Source organism: Giraffa tippelskirchi, chromosome 10 (genome assembly GCF_054371585.1).
Source record: "Giraffa tippelskirchi isolate mGirTip1 chromosome 10, T2T-mGirTip1v1.2.pri, whole genome shotgun sequence".
NCBI lineage: Eukaryota > Metazoa > Chordata > Mammalia > Artiodactyla > Giraffidae > Giraffa > Giraffa tippelskirchi.
In genome coordinates, this window is record NC_137284.1 from 149,881,559 (window position 1) to 149,901,408 (window position 19,850).

The window sequence follows — 19,850 nt, forward strand, 5'->3', positions numbered from 1 at the left end:
ATGTGCTCCTTTGTCCAATAACTCTCAGAAATGAGGATGGAAGTTTGGGTATCCTTAAGAGTGAGCAAAGGTCACTTAGATACAAGCTCTTGAGTTTAAGACGAGCTTCCTCCTAGGACTCCATCAAGTTGCTACATGAAGCATGGCTCTTTAGAATCCTCCAGGCTAGGTCGGGCAGGTCTTGATATTGAGGGCTGTGTGGCTTGAATGAATGACACTTGTGTGTGTGTGCGCTAAGCTGTTTCAGTCATGTCCAACTCTGTGCAACCGTATGGGATGTAGCCTGCCAGGCTCCTCTGTTTATGGGATTCTCCAGGCAAGAATGCCAGAGTGGATTGCCATGCCCTCCTCCAGGGGATCGTCCCGATCCAGGGATCGAAATTTCATGTCTTACATCTCCTGCGTTGGCAGGCAGATTCTTTACCACTAGTGCTACTTGGGAAGCCCCTGAATGACCCTTATGGGTAAACAATTCCTATTTGAGTAACTAGAAATAACCTGTTTGGATTTTGGTAGTGTTTTTTAAATTATTTTTCATTGGAAGACAATTGCTTTATAACATTGTGTTGGTTTCCGCTATTCATCAGCATGACTCATCCACGGGCATATGTATGTTCCCTCCCTCTTGAACCTCCCTCCCACCCCATCCTACCCCTCTAGATTGTCACAGGGCACCAGGTTGAGCTCCCTGTGTTGTACAGCAACTTCACATTAGCTATCTATTTTACACGTGGTGATGCATTTTATTTCAATTATTTCATTTTATCTCAATTCGTCCCACCCTCTCCTGCCCCTGCTGTGTCCGTTTGTCTGTTCTCTATGTCTGAGTTTAATTCCTGCCCAGCAAATATGGAATTTTGGTAGTTTTCATCTGGTCATCTGGTGAGTCAGTAGCCATACACATAGTTCCATGCGAGGAGAGCGGCAAGTCGTGGCAGACCCAGTAATATCGGTCAGTATGCCCGTGAAAAATTTGGGTCCTGAGCTCAACTTCCAGGGGGGAAATGTGGTTTCTGTATCTCTGCTTCCTTCCCTGAAAGATGGAGACAGCCATAGTACTTATTCTGTCAGACTGTTGTGAGCATAAACAAGTAAAAAGTACTTAGAACAGTTCCCAGCAAATGGCATTTATTGGCAATTCACCAGAACTGCATTGACATCCTTGAGAGCAAGTGTGCTCTGGAATACAGAATACTCGGAGTGTTGCAGTTACACACAATGAATTCTGAACTTAGAAACAGTGGCAGGGACACAGTCTTCCTGTAAGAAGAAGGGTGCTAGATTCCACTCCAGAGAACCTGGGGAAAAAGTCAGGTTTTGTCTTTGTCTCGATGGCAATCTCTTCAACCCAGCTTTATCCATTCCTTTACTCATCCTTAACGTCATGGCTAAGAACACCAGTTCTGGTGTTGAATTGCCTGGGTTCAAATCCTTTCTCTCTCTATAGGGAGGCTAATCACATGCTGGGACAACTGGAAGATCAGGTACCAATACATTTTTGGAGGCTAAATTTGATATTCAACAAAAATTCAATAGTGAGCATGGGATAAGTCCAAATTTGGTTGAACTTCCATTTTTCTAGGTGAATTTTTTTCTAAATGGAAAATTATCCATGGAAGAAAGCTCCAATAGTGTTGTAACCTGCAGCTTGAGTTCACACCATCTCATTTGAGTTTACATCATTCCTGGGGTGAAGTTATACCCCAGCATCCTTCCAGAGGCAGGAGAAAGGACACATAGGCTGGGCTAGGATCTTGAAGACTATCACTGATACCACGTCTGGGCCCAACACTCTTGTTCACTAAATACTCTCACTCAAGGACTGAATGAAAACCTCAAGGAGGTAGACTCTGAAGGGAGATTGAGTTTTCAGGTTGTCCACACAAAACTGGGCAGACAGGTCACTACTGGGCTTGGTGATAGCTGAAGAGCTCCCTTATGTGCATATAGGTGGTGATCAAACATGTTAACCATCATCAAACAATAGATTTTTATCCCCATGTCATGAATAAGAATCCAGACGCACAGAAGAGTTGAGTGACTTTCCACAGAACCAAAGCTGGTTCACAGCCATCTCCATTAGAGCAGCCTGTCTCTCTTACAATCAGAAAGCTTTTGAGAGCTGGAGATAAGAGGTTTGTTCAGGGCCAGCTGGGGTGAGGGAGTGATATCAGATTATAATGCAACCCAGAGTCTTTAAAATTATTGGTCATAAATAGAAGCCAAGAGCTTGCAGAAACTCAAGGAAACATCCTCTGCAGGAGGGTGAGGATGGTGAAGCAAGTCTCTGGGTGGCAGTGAGCATAGAGGCAGAGATACAAGAAAAGAAGCACAGTGGTGTTTTCCTGAGAAAGCTGGTTTCGTTTTGTCTTAGCACCTTAAAGGACTTCCTGAGGACAGGCAGCGAAGGAGGATTCAAGCTCAGTGCACACTAGGCAAGAAACACAGGGAGACAGAGTGGGCGAGTGATCACTCCTGCCCTTCTGTGGTTACCCCTGTTCCAAACACACACCACTGGGTGCCCACTGTTTACATCTCAGTCTGGATGTACGCCCTCATGGGGTTTTCTTTCCACTCAGGCAGACAGGCCAGGCTGGTAGCCACTTCCTCCTCGACAGGCCAGCCCCAGGCCTCAAAGAAAGGAGCTAGGTTCTTCTGCACCTTTTCAGAGAACTTCCTCACCCACAGGTTCATCTTGCCAGGGTTGTCACTGGGGATGTCAGAGAGAGTCTGATACTCAGCAAAGAGCTGGGTGAACGGCTCCCACCCAAAGGCCTCCTGGAGCTGGAAAAGGAGGAAGGGGAAGAATGAGGTATAAGTCTGTGAAATACTGCAGCATACATGTTCATGAGTGTATCTCATTTCTTGTGATTTCTGTATGTGTGTGTGTTAAGTTGCTTCAGTTGTGTCCAACTCTTTGCCATCCCATGGACTGCAGCTCACCAGGCTCCCCTGTCCATGGGATTCTCCAGGGAAGAATACTGGAATGGGTTGCCATTTCCTTCTCTAGGGGATCTTCCCGACCCAGGGATCGAACTCGCATCTCTTACATCTCCCGCATTGGCGATGGGTTCTTTACCACCAGCGCCACCTGGGAAGCCATTGTTAGCTTTGCTTCTTTACTTGCCCCTGTCTCCCCATCTTACTTCTGATCATAAACACAGTCGTGCTGGCTCATTCTACTTCTTGGTCACCAACCCTATACCCTTTGAATCTAACAGGGGGCTACATGAGGAACATAATTGCTGAAAAGAGGTAAATCCTCAACAAATGACGGTTATCTCTGTTTTCCGTAATTTCTTTAATTACAAAAGAAAAACAGTATTCTCAGTTCCTAAGTGTTATTTTGACTTAGGCATCAGACAGGTTTGAGCTCCACTGAGATGGGAATTCAGTCCCCAAATCTGGGAACTTACAATATCTTTCAGACATAATAAAATCTTTTTTTTTTCAAGCCATCTCAGACCTGTGACTATTTTCAAGGCTACTGTTTTTCTCTACAGGATACTGCCATTGGAGCAAAACAAGAAAGAAGCAAGTATGTCACAAGCGGTTCGACATGCGAGTGAACTTCCCTCGTACTTCATAGGGAAGAGCGTACCTGAAAGCCATGGGTAGGAAACTCTTATTTGCTAAGATTATAGAAATTTTTGATTCCCTGGTGGCTCAGATGGTAAAGAGTCTGCCCTCAATGTGGGAGACCCGAGTTTGATCCCTGGGTCAGGAAGATCCCCAGGAGAAGGAAATAGCAACCCACTCCAGTATTCTTGCCTGGAGAATCCCACGAACAGAGGAGCCTGGTGGACTACAGTCCATAGGGTTGCAAAGGGTTGGACATGACTGAGCGACTTTACTTTCACGTTTCATAGAAATTTAGAGCTAGCAGCGATCTTGGGGTTTCCAAGATCTCCCCCTTTTATGGAGGAGAATCCTCTGAGTCTGGGGTATGAAACCACAAGGACAGGTGCACTTTGATCAGCTTCCCTGTGATCTCACGGCTGTGTCCTCACCACTGTGGCCTTGTGAGTCCTCCTGCTCATCTCTATTAATACATCACCACGTTGAACATATTATTACACATATAACATTACAAAACATCTACAGTGTGTCAGGTACTGCACTAGGCAAAAATGATTAAGGGCTCTTGTCCTTCTGGAGGTCACTGGTCAACCGGAGAGACAGACGTGTAAGCAAACAAATTACTAAAGAAGTTGGCTTGTCCAGGAGATGATGTCAGGAGAAAAGGACAAGAGAGCTGAATTCTGACAGGTGACATGACAGGAAACAGACAAGACGTTCAGCATGTTTCAGCTGCAGGAGGGTAGCATGGGGAGACACAGAAGCTGAATTGGCAGATGTGTTCCTAGTGGGAAGCAGCTCCATAAACTGCAGGATAATCAAGGAGGTGGGAAACTGGGAGCTGGAGGTGTTGGTGAAGGTCTGATGATGAAGGGCCTTCGACACCCATCTAAGCGTTTCCCCTTTCTTCTGAATGTGAAGGAGCACACTTGAGGGACTTAAACATGGAATATTCAGATTATTTTGGAGTTGGTGTGGAAGGTGGATTGAAGGTGGTTGAAGCAAGATGGGGGAAAAACTTAAGAGGTTTTCGGAGCAGACAGGAGGATGCTGAGGATCTGTGCTAAGGCAACGGCAGGAGGAAAGAAGGGGAGAAGACCTCCCGCGGGTTGAGAAAACAGAAGGTGCCCATCTGTCCTGAGACCAAGTCTTGGACTCCAGGATGAGAGGTCTCCCTAGAGCTTTTGCAGAATGATACTCAAGGTGAGTGGGTCAGCAGGTAGAGTGGAATTAGGGCTTTGCCTTACACTTCAGTGGCAACTACCATGTGAGGTCTGTTTCCCTGCAACCCTCAGACTGGCTCTGGAAGAATCCAGATCTGATGCAATGAAGTTATCTCATTGACTGGGGCTGTCTCTCACTCAGATCTTCAGAAAATCAACGAAAAAATAAAGATCAAAGCAAGGGTTTGGAAGTGCAAAAGCCTGGCCTTGTCACTGACTCCTGACCGTAGGTTCTGGGCCCATCATTTAAATGTGTGATGTTGGTCAGGATGCTTAGACTCTCCAACTCAGTGTGGTTGTGAAAAGTGAGCCATGACCACTATTTAGAGGGTCATGGTAGACAGAGCAGGAGATCTGACTGGGGAGTGGCTTTCACAGCTTGAAAAGAGTAAACTTCAAAGCAGGATGGGAGAGGAGAAAGGGATTTCTGCTTATTTCGCAGGAAATCAACTCACTTTGAGACTTTGGTGTTCTTCTGTTGGGTTGGTTATTTACTTATTCATTCTGAAGACACTTTGGCTTCAAGTGGGTGGTGGAAACCTGACAATTTTGTCGACAGAGTTACCTCCTAAAAGGTCTTGTGATGCAGTTTCCCCTAACACTATGAAGGGATGCAACACTCACTTGATCCGTAAAACTAAGGTGAGGGAAAGCAAAGAAAGACAATCTCCATTTCCGAGGCACTCATTAGGGGACAAAGGACAAGCCATTGAGTGGGAGAGACATGACTCAGTCACAGGGGTGTCTTACTCAGAGCGTCTGCTCTTGCCCGATATACCCAGAGACTGTATGTCTCTCTAGTTATTTTTCTCTCATAATAGTTGTCATTTTCTCTTACATATACAAAAGCACAGGAGGTGAGTGGGGCAGGTGTCATTATCTGCATTTTAGAGATATTTGAGAGACACCACAATGCAGCCAGGGGAGGTGGTAGGCAGGCTGGTGGGAGTGGAAAGGACTTGAGCTCCTGGGATCTGGGATGCCCATGATGGAGGGCCTGGGGACCCCCATCTCCCTGAATTTCTGCTCAGTACCTGCAGATATGTTTCCAGAGCTGTCCACACTTCCCAGTTGCATAGGGGGGCTCCGTTTTCCAGGTGTATTTTGATCCTGTTTTCCCGTTCTGGAGGGCTCAGAGCTGGGTGGGCCTGAGCCCTGGGGATGCCCAGGACCGTCTCATGCACATAGACTGACCACAGGTTGCAGGTGGCCTCGGTGGTGTGCGGGGGGAGCTCCCACTCCTCCCGCTGCTGGTTGTGGCCCAGCTCATGCACAGGGCCCCACAGCCCTCGGCTTCTCATGCCCATCTCATTGATGAGCTCTGGCACTGACTCCAGGTGGCACATGATGGGGTAGCCCGAGTGCATCCAGCCTGGGAACGCAAAGGGAGAATGAGGCACGGGGGGAGGGTCCACCCAAATCCATCTCCCTTCATTCTTCCCCACTGGGTAACATTTCCTCACCATCCCACCTGCACCTGATGATTCCAGAATCTCCTTGCTGACTTAGAAAGCTGATGCCCCCCTTGACTTGGTCCAAAGAGTGCCCAGCCTCCTTCCCAGACTTCAACTCTGGAGTTACGCCTCCTGCTTTCTCTGGCCCCAAAGAATATTAATTCTTTACATAGCCATTCTCATTATAATTCAGTGGTTCCTTTCATGGTAGTTTCCTTTGCACGCCAGTCTGCAACATTAGGTCTTGTATCTGAATCTGAGATCCTTGAGGCTAGGCAGTGTTATTCCTTCTCTTGTAGAAACCACTGTTGTCCAAATTCATGCTTTTTAACAATTAAAATCTTGCTCTTTGTTAGAAGATTACAAAATAGGGCCAAAGGAATTTTTTCCTTTTTTTTTTTTTTTTAAACAAAAGATGTTCTTCTTTTATCTAAACCACTAAATACTTAGTATAAATCTTTTTACCCCCTCTTTTCATTGCCAATCTGAATTATGGTTGAAGGAGGTATATCAGAGGTTTTAACCTCTCCTTGAAACAACCCTCACCAGCGTCTTGAAATCCTAGTACCAGTTTTTCTGAGACTGTTCCACCCTTCTGTGAATTCTTACCCTGTAGGTGAACATGATTTACTTTTTTGCATGTAAACATCTGTTCATTTCCATGTCTTCAATGTATTTTTCTCCCCTTACTTTACTGATAAAATTATGCCTTACACATAATGGAAATTTTAAAAAGCAAAATAAAAGTCAGCAGAAGGGAAGCAATAACAAAGATCAGGCAGAAAATAACTAAAATAGAGAGTTAAAAAACAATGGAAAAGATCAATAAAGCCAAGAGCTGGTTTTTTGAAAGGACAGTCAACAAACTCTGGCCAGGCTCACAAGAAGAGCAAGTGGACCCAAGTCAACAAAGTAACAAATGAAAGAGGAGAAATACCACAGAGATACAAAAAAAATCCTAAGAGAATACTATGAACAGTTACATGCCAACAAACTGGACAAGAAGAAATGGATGAGTTTCTTGGAGGACTTTCTAGAAACACACAGCCTGTGCAAACTGCATCAAGAAGAAACAGATAATTTGACCAGACCACTCACTAGAAGTGAAACAGAATAGATATCTAGAAAAATACCTCTGTACAAACAAGAAGTCCAGGACTGGATGGCTTCATTGAGGAACTCTACCCAACAAACACAGTAGAATTTATACCGATCCTTCTCAAACTCTCCCAAAAGACCAAAGCGGACAGAATCCACTCAAAGCCACTCTAGGAAGCTGTCATCACTCTGATACCAAAACCAGACAAGGACACTACAGAAAGGAAGGAAGAAAGAATGAAAGAAAGAAAGAAAACTACAGGCCCAAAGAAATGCAAAATAGTAAAGAAAAGGTGTCTACCCACTAGGAGCATCCCTCTGGAGGACCTACCGGCTGAGATCTGCACATCAGCAACAACCCTCTCTGGACGGCGGAAAGGGAAGGGCTGGGCCGCCAGCCTGGCTATAGCCTCCATCATCTCGTCCCAGAGGCGGAGCAAGGGCTCCGGGTCCTCCAGGGCCCGGAGGTCTGCAGTCGGCACCGTCAAGATGATGTTGTCTGTCGCCAGCTCTCCCCAGGGAGCCGGGCTCTCCTGAATACAGCTCCTCCACGCCTCCAGGGATGTCTCACCTGGGAATAAACATCGCCGGAACCTATCACCCACTTCCTCCACCTCCCTTGAGCTGAAAAACACAACTGGAACTCCAGGAGGACACTGAAATAAGGAACGATTACCATGCAGGTCTACATGCTGTGCAGAGAAGGACAGGCCCCCAGACCCTCCCCTCTGTTCTGCCCTGAAGTCTCCATGGACACAGGGATTTTTCACTCCTGCCTCCACTGCCATCTCCAGCAGTCCCTTCTCCTTCTGTCCACCAATCCTTTTGCCTCCACTCCTTGGCAACCAGCCCATAACTACATAGCGTCCCCTGTTCTTCTGCTCCCCTCCACGTTCAGTCCACTCACCCAGCTTGTAATATGGGGCAGGCACAGCCCTCTTGATGGTGACAGACATGGGCCCCAGGTTACAGCCCGTGGGCACGATGACATAGAGAAGGCCGCCCCAGAGGTTGGAGACCAACTGTTCGGTCCTGTCCATGTTGCACTGGTGAGTCACCACAGGGGCTCGAGACAGCTTGCTGGCACTCATCAAGTCATCGGTGTGGCAGCCAATCTGTAACTGGAAAGGCAATCGCACCATGCGTGGGCAGAGCTGGCTGCACGGGCTGTGGGTGTGGGGTTATGTGTGGTACTTGTGTGATGGAAGGAACTGAGAAAACTCCAGCTTCCCCTTTCTGTAAGTGGTGCATGCAAACCATGAGACGGTAGCACTCTAAAAGTCATATGCACTGAACGGTACGTAGAATCATATTTCTAGGGATTTAAACAGCTCCACAGTGGACTGACTTCCCTGGTAGCTCAGTTGGTAAAGAATCTGCCTGCAGTGCAGGAGACCTGGGTTTGATCCCTGGATTGGGAAGATCCCCTGGAGAAGGAAATGGCAAACCACTCTAGTATTGTTGCCTGGAAAATCCCACGGACAGAGGAGCCTAGCGGGCTACAGTCCATGGAATTGCAAGAGTTGGACACGACTTAGTGACTAAACCATCACCACCACCACCACAGTGGACCACCATCAGGCAGACCAGACATAACCCTGAGGCTGATACTGACTAGCGGCTCATGATGCCTCTGTACTAGACAGAACCTGGGCTCCGACACCAGGGATCAAGCCCCTGAGGTGGTTCTGATGCCGGGAATAGGGCAGAGGGAATCCTTGGCTGCCCTTTGTGCACAGACAGGAGGCCCATCCGGACACAGTGGGATACGGGATGAGGACTCGTCCTGGCCTCCCTTCCTGCTCAGACAGATTGAATGCATCTCATCTGGAGGCCTTGGGACTGCTTTTCTCAGGGTTACTGCAAGTGAGCATGAGAAGGGAGACTGACTCCCAAGAGACCCTAACTATGGTAGGAAGTGACCCTCAGAATTGAGGCAGGAGCAATTTTAATTTGGCACCATGGTCTATTTTGTGAGTGACGGGGTTATGCACACCCTTTAGGGATGAAGGTAAAGACGTCAAACCCAGAAAGGCCGTGCCGGGGAAATGCCTGAGGTGTTCCTTCCCCCACATTCCCGTCGGAAGGTGGAGAGCTGAGGGCTTGTCTCAGAGGACTGGGTCTGCTGTGAGGAGCTCTACACAAGCGCTCAGTTGTGTCCCCCTCTCTGCGACCCCATGGACGGCAGCCCGCCAGGCTCCTCTGTGTCCATGGGATTTTTCCAGGCCAGATTACTGGGAGTGGGTAGCCATTTCCTTCTCCAGGGAGTCACTCCCTTAGGCTCCCAGAAACTTAGTTGCTTCATCTGTAACGTGGGTAGGACGATGCCTTCCTGCACTCTGGTCGAAGAGCAGTGAGCTGGATGAGAATGAAAGCGTGAGGCTCTGAGGTATGGTAGTCGGAGGGTCCGAGCCTTACCTTCAGGCCGGCGCAAGCTGCAGCTTCACACAAGGAGACTTCAGTAAGTTGTCCGTTTGGGAGGTAGAGCCCTGTACTCACCCAGGCATCATCTCCTGGGTGACGAAAGGCACAGCAAAGGCTGAGTTCTTCCCGTGCTCAGTGCCTCACAGCGCCTCCCAGAGGTGCAGCCCTGCCCTGCACACCTCAGCTCAGCCGTGCTTCCTGCCTGAAGCCCACCTAAGCCCTGAGCAGAACCCCACTCCTATCTCCTTGAAAGTGCCTGATGGAGAAAGGAATTGGCCCACCAAACCTTCAGCCCCTAGAAGATCCCATGGAGCCCAGGAGCCCCCTGCCTCCCCCACCCCAGGCCCCTGGTGGCCTACCTGGGTTGCTTGCATCGATCTCCACTGTGTGTTCTGATGGGCACAGATCGGAGCCGCAGGACCAGGTTCGAAGCCCCTGTGCCAGCTCGGAGCAGTCAGTTCCGGAGCGCGCCAGCTCCGTGGCCAGGCAGAGCACCACCGCCTCACAGGAGTCACCGGCCACCGGGTTCTCCCGGCTCACAGCTGGGAACCCCGAAAGACGCAGCCGCTTCCTCAGGAGCCGGTGCAGGGAGGCATAGGCAGGGACGCCCTCTGCGGGAATCTGGAGGAAGGCGGCTCCATCCGCTCTCAGTTTTGCCAGCCAGTTCTTCTCCAAGTTGCCACCCTCAAGGTTCAAGGTAGCCTGGAATTCAGACAGCGCCTTGCGGAAGTGGTAGTTCAGGCTGTCCGCGGTAGGGACCGGGAAACAGCCTGGGGTCATGGTACAAGCTAGGATGCTGAGGCCAAAGCTGTTCAGTATGACGTTACCGGGGAAATCAGCCAACGTGGAGCGGCCGGGGTTCTGGGAGGCCCACCACCAGGCGTGGCCCCCGATTAGCAAGCCGCCCCCCTCAGCCACAAACTCCTGCAGCTGCTTAGCCTCCTTGTCGCTGTAAGCTGTACAGCAGTAGACGCACACGTCCCCCGTCAGATGGGGCTCGAGACTGCACTCAAGACCGTGCTCCGACAGCAGGCCGTGCAGTTTTCCTAGACTGGTGTTCACTCCAACTTTGCCTGTCTGGCCTTTGGCCAGCCAGCGCACAGCGTTGAGTAAAAAGGGTCCCAAACTGGGAGCAGAGAGCATGCCCTCATGGGCAGCCAGGACCACCCGGCCCTGGCCATAGCGGGCAGCTGCCAGGAAGCAGCGGAGAGAGGCATCTAAGCCCAGGGGGAAGGCCAGGGCCCCATGCACCAGCAGCTGCGAGGGGAGTCCCCTCGTCCCGATGTTGAGCTCCGATATCCCTTCCAGGAGCTGCTGCTGATCCTGCCTGAGGTCCTCCCCACACCTGGAAAAGGAACAAAGGGGCTGCAGTCAGATGGGGAACCACTGGGACCAGCTCACTGAATACAGAAATCTGGAGGGGCACAGAGGTTACACAGTTCACGCCAATCTTCTCACTCTCACTATAACACTGGAGATTTGAGTCACTCGTGTGACTCGCTTTATTGCAGTGGTCTGGAACTGAACTCACAGTATCTCCGAGGTACATCTATTATTGAATACAGAAGTGAATGAAGTTAAAAAATAGATCTATTCTTCAGAGTAACATTTCTGTAAAGAAGGCAGTATAGAACATCAAATCCCCCTCTCCACATGCTAGCTCTGATCTAGGAATGTGTTACAGGTAAACTCTTCATACTATACTTGAAGATTTACACACTCTTTTCAAAGACCTTCCCAGGTGGTGCCAGTGGTAAAGAACCCACCTGCCAAAGCAGGAGACATAGGAGATGGGGGTTCAATTCTAGATCCTGCCATGCCTGCAGGAGGGCATGGCGACCCACTCCAGTATTCCTGCCTGAAGAATCCCATGGACAGAGGAGCCTGGCAGGCTATAGTCTATAGGATCACAAAGAGCCAGACACGACTGATGTGACTTAGCACACACTCTTTTTAAAAAGTGTCACTTAAATGTGATGACTGCATTTACTACTTGTTACTGAGAAAAAGAAAGCTGACTGCCAAAGAATTGCTGCTTTTGAACTGTGATGTTGGAGAAGACTCTTGAGAGTCCCTTGGACTGCAAGGAGATCTAACCAGTCAATCTTAAAGGAGATCAGTCCTGAATATTCATTGGAAGGACTGATGCTGAAGCTGAAACCCCAATACTTTGGCTACCTGATGCGAAGAACTGACTCATTGGAAAAGACCCTGATGTTGGGAAAGATTGAGGGCAGAAGGAGAAGGGGATGACAGAGGATGAGATGGTTGGATAGCATCACCGACTCTATGGACATGAGTTTGAGCAAGCTCTGAGAGTTGGTGATGGACAGGGAAGCCTGGCGTGCTGCAGTCCACGGGGTCGCAAAGATTTGGACACAACTGAGTGACAGAACTGAACTGAACACACACAGGGGCCTGACTCACATGCCACAGTTTGTCAATCTCTGATGTAGAATCTAGATCAAACTTCTAATTTACAAGAAATATAGGGAACAAAGGAATTTATTCAACTTCACCGCAGGGATTCAGTCAGCAAAGCAGAGACTGTTTTGAAGGAAACACATTCTATACTATGGGGAAACTGTTCAGGAGAAAGTACCTAGTTTCCTTAAGGAAAAAACAGCAAGAGAGAAAAAGAAATGGAAAGGAAACTCAGTATTATGAGACACAGAAGTCTTATCAAGCTATCAAAATATTTGTGTTTTAATAAAAGATCAGTTCAAAAAACTGAAAAAAGACAATTATGGAAATGGATAATGACATTAAGAAATTATTACTTCTTTTAGATGTGATAATGGTACCTTCTGGTTATGTTTTCAAAACATAAACAAAACAAAAGATACTTCAGATTCCGTGGCAGAGGTGAAAAATATAGGCGTAGATGAAGAAAAACAAGAAAAAAGGTTTAGTTTGCTGGATAGGAGTCCTTCGGAACTATTAAGAGGAATTAGTTGGTGAGATTTACCTGTTTGTCCCTCAGACTTAAAGAGGAGTTGGAATGAATCAGATCCACCCTGGTTCTCTGAATAACTCATCACCTCCCAACCCTTTCAGAGGGAACCAAGTCTAAGTGTGCCAGGCCTTGGGGCTGAGGACACTGCTAGCTGCTTTCTAAATATGTGTCTGCCCTTCCTTGACTGGTCTGACCTCCAGTCAAGATCAAACAAGTCATTCCTAAACAAGTCAACCCTGAATATTTATTGGAAGGACTGATGCTGAGCTTCAATACTTTGGCCACCTGATACGAGGAGTCAACTCATTGGAAAAGACCCTGATGCTGGGAAAGACTGAAGGCAAAAGGAGAAGGGGGTGGCAGAAGATGAGATGGTTAAATAGCATCATCGACTCAATAGACGTGAATATGAGCAGACTCCGGGAGATAGTGGAGGACAGAGAAGCCATGTGTGCTGCAGTCCATGGGGTCGCAAAGAGTCGGACACAACTTAGCAGCTGAACAACATGCCCTTCCTTCCAGCAGCATCTTGACTTCCTCAGAGGTTCCAGTGCCCATTTAAAAATATTCAGCCCTTCAGGCCCTCTAGCAGCTAGAGTTGGCCAGGTGAGCTAATTTTGGCCACTGAAACATTACAGAAGTCTGATGGTCAGAGCTCCCAGAAAACATATTACTCTCTGCATTAAAAGAGACATATGCAGCAGGTATATTCATTCTAGCTTATTCTTGCCAAGGTGTAATTATATTGCCAAAAATAGCAGTAGCAAACTTGTAGTCATAAGGATAAAAGTGAAGCATGGAAGTGGTAAAGGGGAAGAGAGACAGAGATAGAAGGAGATTGAGAAGGAGAAAGAGAGAGTGAGGGAGGGACTGAATGAACATTCATGAATGAACCTGGGTTACCATGAAGCAGGGAGTTAATGCCACAGTCCTGATTTTCTGCCTGGACTTTTTTACACGAGAGAAATAAATTACAAGATCAGTCCACTACAGCAAGGCTTCTGTTACCTGTGGCCACGCACAGTGAGTCACTGATTTAACGAGTTACACAAAACCGCAAACATCCAAAGCTTCTGACCTCCTCTAATCTTTCCTTTCCTAGTCCTGTACAGCTCCTTCAGTGGCAACACCCGTCCTTAAAAGCATTTGATCACAGAAATCTTGACTCCTGTCTTCTCTCCTCACTCCAGTTCAGTCCACCAGCCAAGTCTGGAGGCAGGAAGGAGGCAAGGCATGTGTCTCCCTCAAGCTGTGTCTCTGGCCATCACTGTGTCTTCTCTGAGGCTCCAGTTCCCATCAGACATCCCTCTATCTGGACTCCCAGCTCTCCTGCTGAACAGGCCTAGCATAGCTCCAGCCTTGACCACTGAGCCACCCGGGAAGCCCCCAGCAACCCAGGCACCAGATAGACTGATGAATAAGATAAGCACTTCTAACAGACTGATTGCTGCTCTGGCCACAGACAGCAGGAGCAGCGAGAACTCAGCCCTTCCTGGGCTCAGTGCATTACAGTTGTCTCTTCCTTTCTTTGTGGTGGTTCTGAAAAGCAGTAGGAAATCACATGTATTAAAGTGGAAGCTCAGTGAAGAGGAGGATCAGGTTTATTGTGAACATGCATCAGACTCCCAGTAGGGAAACACCACTCACCTGACCTGGAGAGGGATCTTGGGCACCTTCTTGGAGACCTTGAAGCGGCCTTTGTCCCCATAGGTGTCAGTGAAGTACACTCCGGCCACGCTGGTCACCTGGTTCCCTGGGAACTTGGACAGCACCTTGTCACTACCGTGCTGACTGGCCCAGTACCAGGCCTGGCCCCCGATGAGCAAGCCCCCACCACGCTTCACAAACTGGATCAGCTCCGCAGTCATGGCATCATTGTAGGCACTGATGCAGTAAACCTCCAGGGGTTCTGCTGGTTCTGGGTGAACCTGGGCCTCCACCCCGGAGCCCTCCAGGATGTGTGCCAGTGATGCCAGGGATGGGTGCACACCGACAGGCGCCCCAGGAGAGGGAGAGAGCCAGCGCACTGCATTGAGAAGAAACGGGGCCAAGCCGGCATCCATCAGGTAGCCCTCGTGGGACACCACCACCAGGCGGCCTCGGCCATAGAAGGAGGCTGCAATGAGGACCTGGCCTTTGTCGTTCACCATCACTGGGAAGGCGGCCTCTCCAGTAAGAAGGAGTTCACTGGGAACGGGGCCTTCGGGTACCTCCCAGCTTGTCACTCCATCCATGAGGGCCTCAAAGGCAGCTGCAGGAGTTGTCGCCATGGTTCAATGAGCTGCAGGAGAAGAAAGCAAAGACTCAGCTTGGTTAGAATAAATGAAGAAACGTGAGGAAAAAAGAAAGAAAGAAAACTAAATGCATTCAGGCACTTCCTTGGTATTCCAGTGGTTAAGAATCTGCTTTGCAATACAAGGAACAGAGGTTTGATCCTTGGTCTGGGAACTAAGATCCCACAGGCAGCAGGGCCATAAGCCCCCCTTGAGTCCCAATAGTGAGCTGGTAGAGACTATCCTACATGCCACAGCTAAGACCTTACACAGCCATAAATAAATGCATAAATAATGCATTCAGATGAAAACCACTTGTTAGGTTCCCCAAGTGGTGGAAGGCCTGGGGGTTCAGCAAGGAACACAACAGATAAGGTCCCTGCTTTCACGAATCTAATATTTGAGAAGGGGAAGGACAATAGTTAGGTAGACAAGCAAATAAAATGCAGCCATTAATAATATTGTTGGATGAAAATAAAACACAGTGATGTGATGCCCAGCAACCAGAAAATTACTTTAGATGGGGTTCCAGTAAAGGCCCACATGAGAGAATGACATTGAAGCTGAGACCTGAGATTTAAGTTGAGACCTGAAATGCTGCAAGCGAGCATTTTTTTTTTTAACTTTTTATTTTACATTGTATTGTGGTATAGTCGATTAACAGTGTCGTGATAAGTTTCAGGTGAACAGTGATGGTAATGTAACTCAAGCATACGTATGCATGTATCTGTTCTCTCCCAAACTCCCCGCCCCTCTAGGCTGCCACATAACATTGAGCAGAGTTCTCTGTGTCATACAGTAGTTGTTTAGCCATTTTAAATATGCAGTGTGGACGCATCCATTCGAAACTTCCAAACTATCCCTTTCCCCCATCCTTCCCTCTGGGAGCATTTTAACAGAGAGAAGGCCCATGGGGGCTGGAGGAACAGAACCTGAGTGGTGTGAGGGTGGGGCTGGATTCCACAGGAGCAAGAAGATCAAAGTGAGAGTTAATCTGAGATGACTCAGTACATTATTTCTCTGGACAAAAAGGTCAGTTGACCTTTCAGAAACTAAATTTGTTCTGGTAGCTTTGACTAAATGAATTGGGAAACACCTCCCAGTTATTATGTCTGCCCTCACTAGGGAGTTCCCCACCACTACCTGGGGAGCATTCTGAGATTTACCAGAACTTTGAAAATTTGGTGTGCCTAAAGCTGAGTTCATTTTTCCCTTCAGAGCAGCTCCTCTTGGATAAACTGTTTATACGCCGGTCTTCCCATTTGTATAAAGAGAATAGTACATCCCTTGGAGGATTGTTCTGGAAGATGAAGAGAATGCAGATAAAAATGTTCAGGCAAGGAGAACAGCAATCACAAGTGTCTGTCTGTCCCTCTGCTGTACTTTCTGGCCTCTCCAAGCGACAAGAGGCAGGCAGCAGGCGCTCTGTGTGCCCCAGACCACCTCCATCCAGCAACTGCCCTGGAGGACTCTCCGGGGCACTGGGAGACCTCACCTGGGCAAGCGTCCAGGGCCAGCCCTGAAGTGGCGGGGAGCTGGTATGGGGCAAGCTTCCCCTGGGGCAGAGCCATCCTAGGTGCATTCTGGAGCCCCTCACAGGGTTACCCCAGGAATCGGGCCCCAGCTGCCCACAGCGGTAAACAGCTCAGCCTTGCTGGCTTCCCTTCCTTCCTGGTTTCTTCCTCGCCGCGTCCTCACTGGGCAGTTCTGGGCTCACTTCCCAAGTAAACTACCTGTGCTGAGGTCCTTCTATCAGGCTTGGCTTTGGGGAACCACCTAAACTGACAAACGCCAAACCCTTCCTTCCTCCTCCCTCCTGTTTCCATATACTGTCAGCCACCTCCATTTGCCCTTGTTTTTCCCACTTATCAAATACCACTCCCTTCAGTTTACATTCCTATCCAGAGGAGACCAAGCTGGTTTCTGTCCCCAAGATGCATTCTGCATTCTCATCTACAATCTTCCTCAAGCCATCCTACTCACATCTCATCAGTTTCATCCACTCCCCCACGTAAAGTTGAGTGCCCCCCCCCCCCCCCCCGGATTTTAAGCCTGCAGAGTCTGGGCTTTCCACAGTTTTCTAGATTTTTTTTCCTTTCACTTTCTCCACCAATTCTCTAGAAGGTTTGGCTCTTTAAGCATGCCCAGTATTCCCCATAAAACTCCAGCTCCTTTTCTTTCTTTCTTTTTTTTTAAACTATCCTTCCCATCTGAGGGGCTTCCCTGGTGGCTCAGATTGTAGAGTCTGCCTGCAATGTGGGAGACCTGGGTTGGAGCCCTGGATAAAGGAGATCCTCTGGAGAAGGGTATGGCAACTCACTCCAGTATTCTTGCCTGGGAAATCCCATGGACAGAGAAGCCTGGTGGGCTACAGTCCACGGGGTTGCAAAAAGTCGGACACGACTGAGTGACTCAACAACAACCCATCTATCGGCTTATTCTGAATATTGCCCGCAGGAAAGTGAATTCACAAAAAAGCACCAGTCCCCAGCTGGAGTATGAAGCCAGAGGGTGAATGATTTCAGTATGTGGGTTTGGGGTGGAAAAACACAGCGAGAGATCAGGAAGTCTGAGGTCAAGCCTCTGACAAGACAAGCGAGCTCTTTCACGAATCCGAGCCTCCCTAGTTTTACAGGAAAAGCACTAAAAAGCAAACAAAACAAAACAGGAGATGAGGAATAAAGACGTTCTCAAAACTCTGACTACAACTCTGTCACTACGTTCGCATGCATGCACACGCATCCACAAACACCCCCCCATACAATCACACAACTTCTGTCAAGTTCTTGACCCAGAAATGCAGAGGCGAGAGGAAAGCATTTCGAGATAAATGAAAATAGGGAAAGGAAGGGCGAGAGGAAATCAGAACGTGAACCTAAGGAGACCAGAAACACCGCGACTGCCCACTGCCTGGAAAGATCTCCGGCCTGCATCTGGCACCTGGGGGCGCACCGGTCTACCCAGGTCCTCGGCCCCCGCCCGAAGCCACCCACCCCACTCAACGGACGCGCTTGGACCCGCGAACTCACGCTGCGGCGGGGCGGGGTGTGGGACGCGGACCCGAGCGCAGGTACGGATGCGGGGTCGCGGCTGACTCTTCCTGTGCGCAAGGACTTGTAGGCCGGGGAGCGGGGCGGGCCGGGAGGGGGCGAGTCCCGGGGGGCGGGTCCCTTCCCGGAGCCTCCGCCCCGCCGCTCCGCCCAGCCCGCCTTACCCGGGGAGGTGCCCTGGGGGATGGGCAGCCCTGATCATGGGCACCCCTGGGGGTCAGAATCCCCGCTTCCTCACACCCTACGAGGGATCCTGCTGTGTGCGAGGGAGCTGCGCAAAGTTACTGTCACGTTTGATGAGGAAAGCACACGCCAAGTCTCCAACAAGCCAGACTCGGGGCGGACAAGCCAACACCGTGACCCTCGGCCCGGGGTCGGCTTTGGCCCCGCCTGGATCGGGGCCCCTTCCCCTCCAGTCCCGGGTGCGGCGCCCGAGAACCGAGGCTTCCGCGTCGTCCCCACCGGGTTGCTCCTGCGTTGAGGGCCTGTTCCCTGGTGGTCAGTCTCTGGCCGTGCACCGCGTGCCGGGAGGGATTCGCGGGGATCCAGGGAGCTCCATCAGAACCGTCTGGGACTGCAGACAAGAATGTTGCCCAGGGATGTGCTTGCTGGCAGGGAAACGGGCCTGTTAACACCACCAGACACGTCCACTCCAGCTGAAGCGATAGAGGGGCTGCGGCTTGAATTTTTACCCAAGAGGAGTGGGAAGGTCAAAATCAAGGTTAAAGAGGCCCAGATTTGCTGGGAATCTGATTTTGCAGTTTTGCTCAGTCGATACACTGTTTGTACTTTTAAGGATTTTTTGTTGTTTGTTTTGTCTTGTTTGTAGGAGGAGAGAGTGACAGTAGGGATGGGGCAACGCGTGTACTTGAGGTTGATTGTAAAGATGTGGACTTCAGATCCCTATTTTATAACCTGTCTCTCCTTCCGGGCAAACACTGGTGAATCATTGCTCTGTTTATGGAGTTACTGGATGGGTCTGTTTTTCTTAAAGGATCATGACTGTCTGTTTACAAAAATTACTTAAAAGCATCCGTTAATGTCACATCCTCATTGAATTTTCACATGTGCTCGACACTTCACTCATGTTCTCTTCTGTCTCAGATCTCGAGTCTTTGTAAAATAGGTGATACCTCCTCCAGTATCTTCCTATCCAGTTCCATTTTTTTATATTTTCATTTTTTAAATTTATTTCTAACTTCTTTGATAAAGATACACTTGGGCAAACTCCATTTCTTTAAAAAAAATTTTTTTTTTCTTTTCTTTTAGGGTATAGCCTATTAACAGACAATGTTGTGATAGTTTAAGGTGAACAGGCAAGGGACTCAGCCATGCATATGCATGTATCCATTCTCCCCCCCATGCATATGCATGTATCCATTCTCCCCCAAACTCCCCTCCCATCCAGGCTGCCACATAACATTGAGCAGAGTCCCACTCTTCGAGTGGGCTCAACCACCTATATACTCTTCCTCTCGGTAACCCCTCAAGATGAACGGAGGTTGCACGATCTTCCGGAAGGGAAACTGGATGGGCTGAACAGTGGAGAGAGAGAGAGTTAACTCAACAATTCCCTGAGGTATGGGTGGAAGACAACCCCCCCAGGCTTGCAAGACAAGTCCCAGTGGTAATGGAACTCAAACCTGGTACAATTACGTCAGCACCCGCCTTGGGCCTCCAGACCTTGCTAAGCCATTTCCTCTTTACATGACTGAAAAGGACAAGGTGGCTATGGGAGTGTTGACCCAGACTACGGGGACATGGGACAGACCCGTGGCTTATCTCCCGAAACC

At 49.0% G+C, this 19,850-nt stretch overlaps 2 protein-coding genes across 4 annotated transcripts in view; one reads left to right on the forward strand and one right to left on the reverse strand.

Annotated features, from left to right (window-relative positions):
• Nucleotides 1–19,850, forward strand: part of LOC145523729 (olfactory receptor 2A14-like) — a 350,514-nt gene that overhangs the window by 67,271 nt on the left and 263,393 nt on the right. For all 3 annotated transcript variants that reach the window (XM_081534513.1, XM_081534512.1, XM_081534514.1), the window contains exon 2: nucleotides 3,504–3,614. The gene's annotated coding sequence lies outside the window, so the exon portion shown is untranslated. The remainder of the gene's footprint in view (nucleotides 1–3,503; nucleotides 3,615–19,850) is intronic.
• TCAF2 (TRPM8 channel associated factor 2) lies at nucleotides 1,112–18,127 on the reverse strand. Its single transcript, XM_081534498.1, has 8 exons — nucleotides 18,037–18,127; nucleotides 14,382–15,015; nucleotides 10,138–11,123; nucleotides 9,773–9,867; nucleotides 8,262–8,475; nucleotides 7,686–7,925; nucleotides 5,837–6,174; nucleotides 1,112–2,784 (listed from the first exon to the last, which is right to left on the reverse strand). Exons 2-8 carry the CDS (start codon nucleotides 15,002–15,004, stop codon nucleotides 2,530–2,532), a joined length of 2,751 nt encoding a protein of 916 aa, XP_081390624.1. The 5' UTR covers nucleotides 15,005–15,015; nucleotides 18,037–18,127; the 3' UTR covers nucleotides 1,112–2,529.

What these genes read in the sequence shown, in the direction of transcription:
- TCAF2 (XM_081534498.1), bottom strand. Translation starts at nt 15,004, where the DNA reads ATGGCGACAACTCCTGCAGCTGCCTTTGAGGCCCTCATGGATGGAGTG. An exon ending in CAGCTTGCGCCGGCCTGAAG is followed by an intron (nt 8,476 to 9,772) that starts GTAAGGCTCGGA and finishes TTGCCTTTCCAG; the next exon opens with TTACAGATTGGCTGCCACAC. An exon ending in TGATGTGCAGATCTCAGCCG is followed by an intron (nt 6,175 to 7,685) that starts GTAGGTCCTCCA and finishes TTGCGTTCCCAG; the next exon opens with GCTGGATGCACTCGGGCTAC.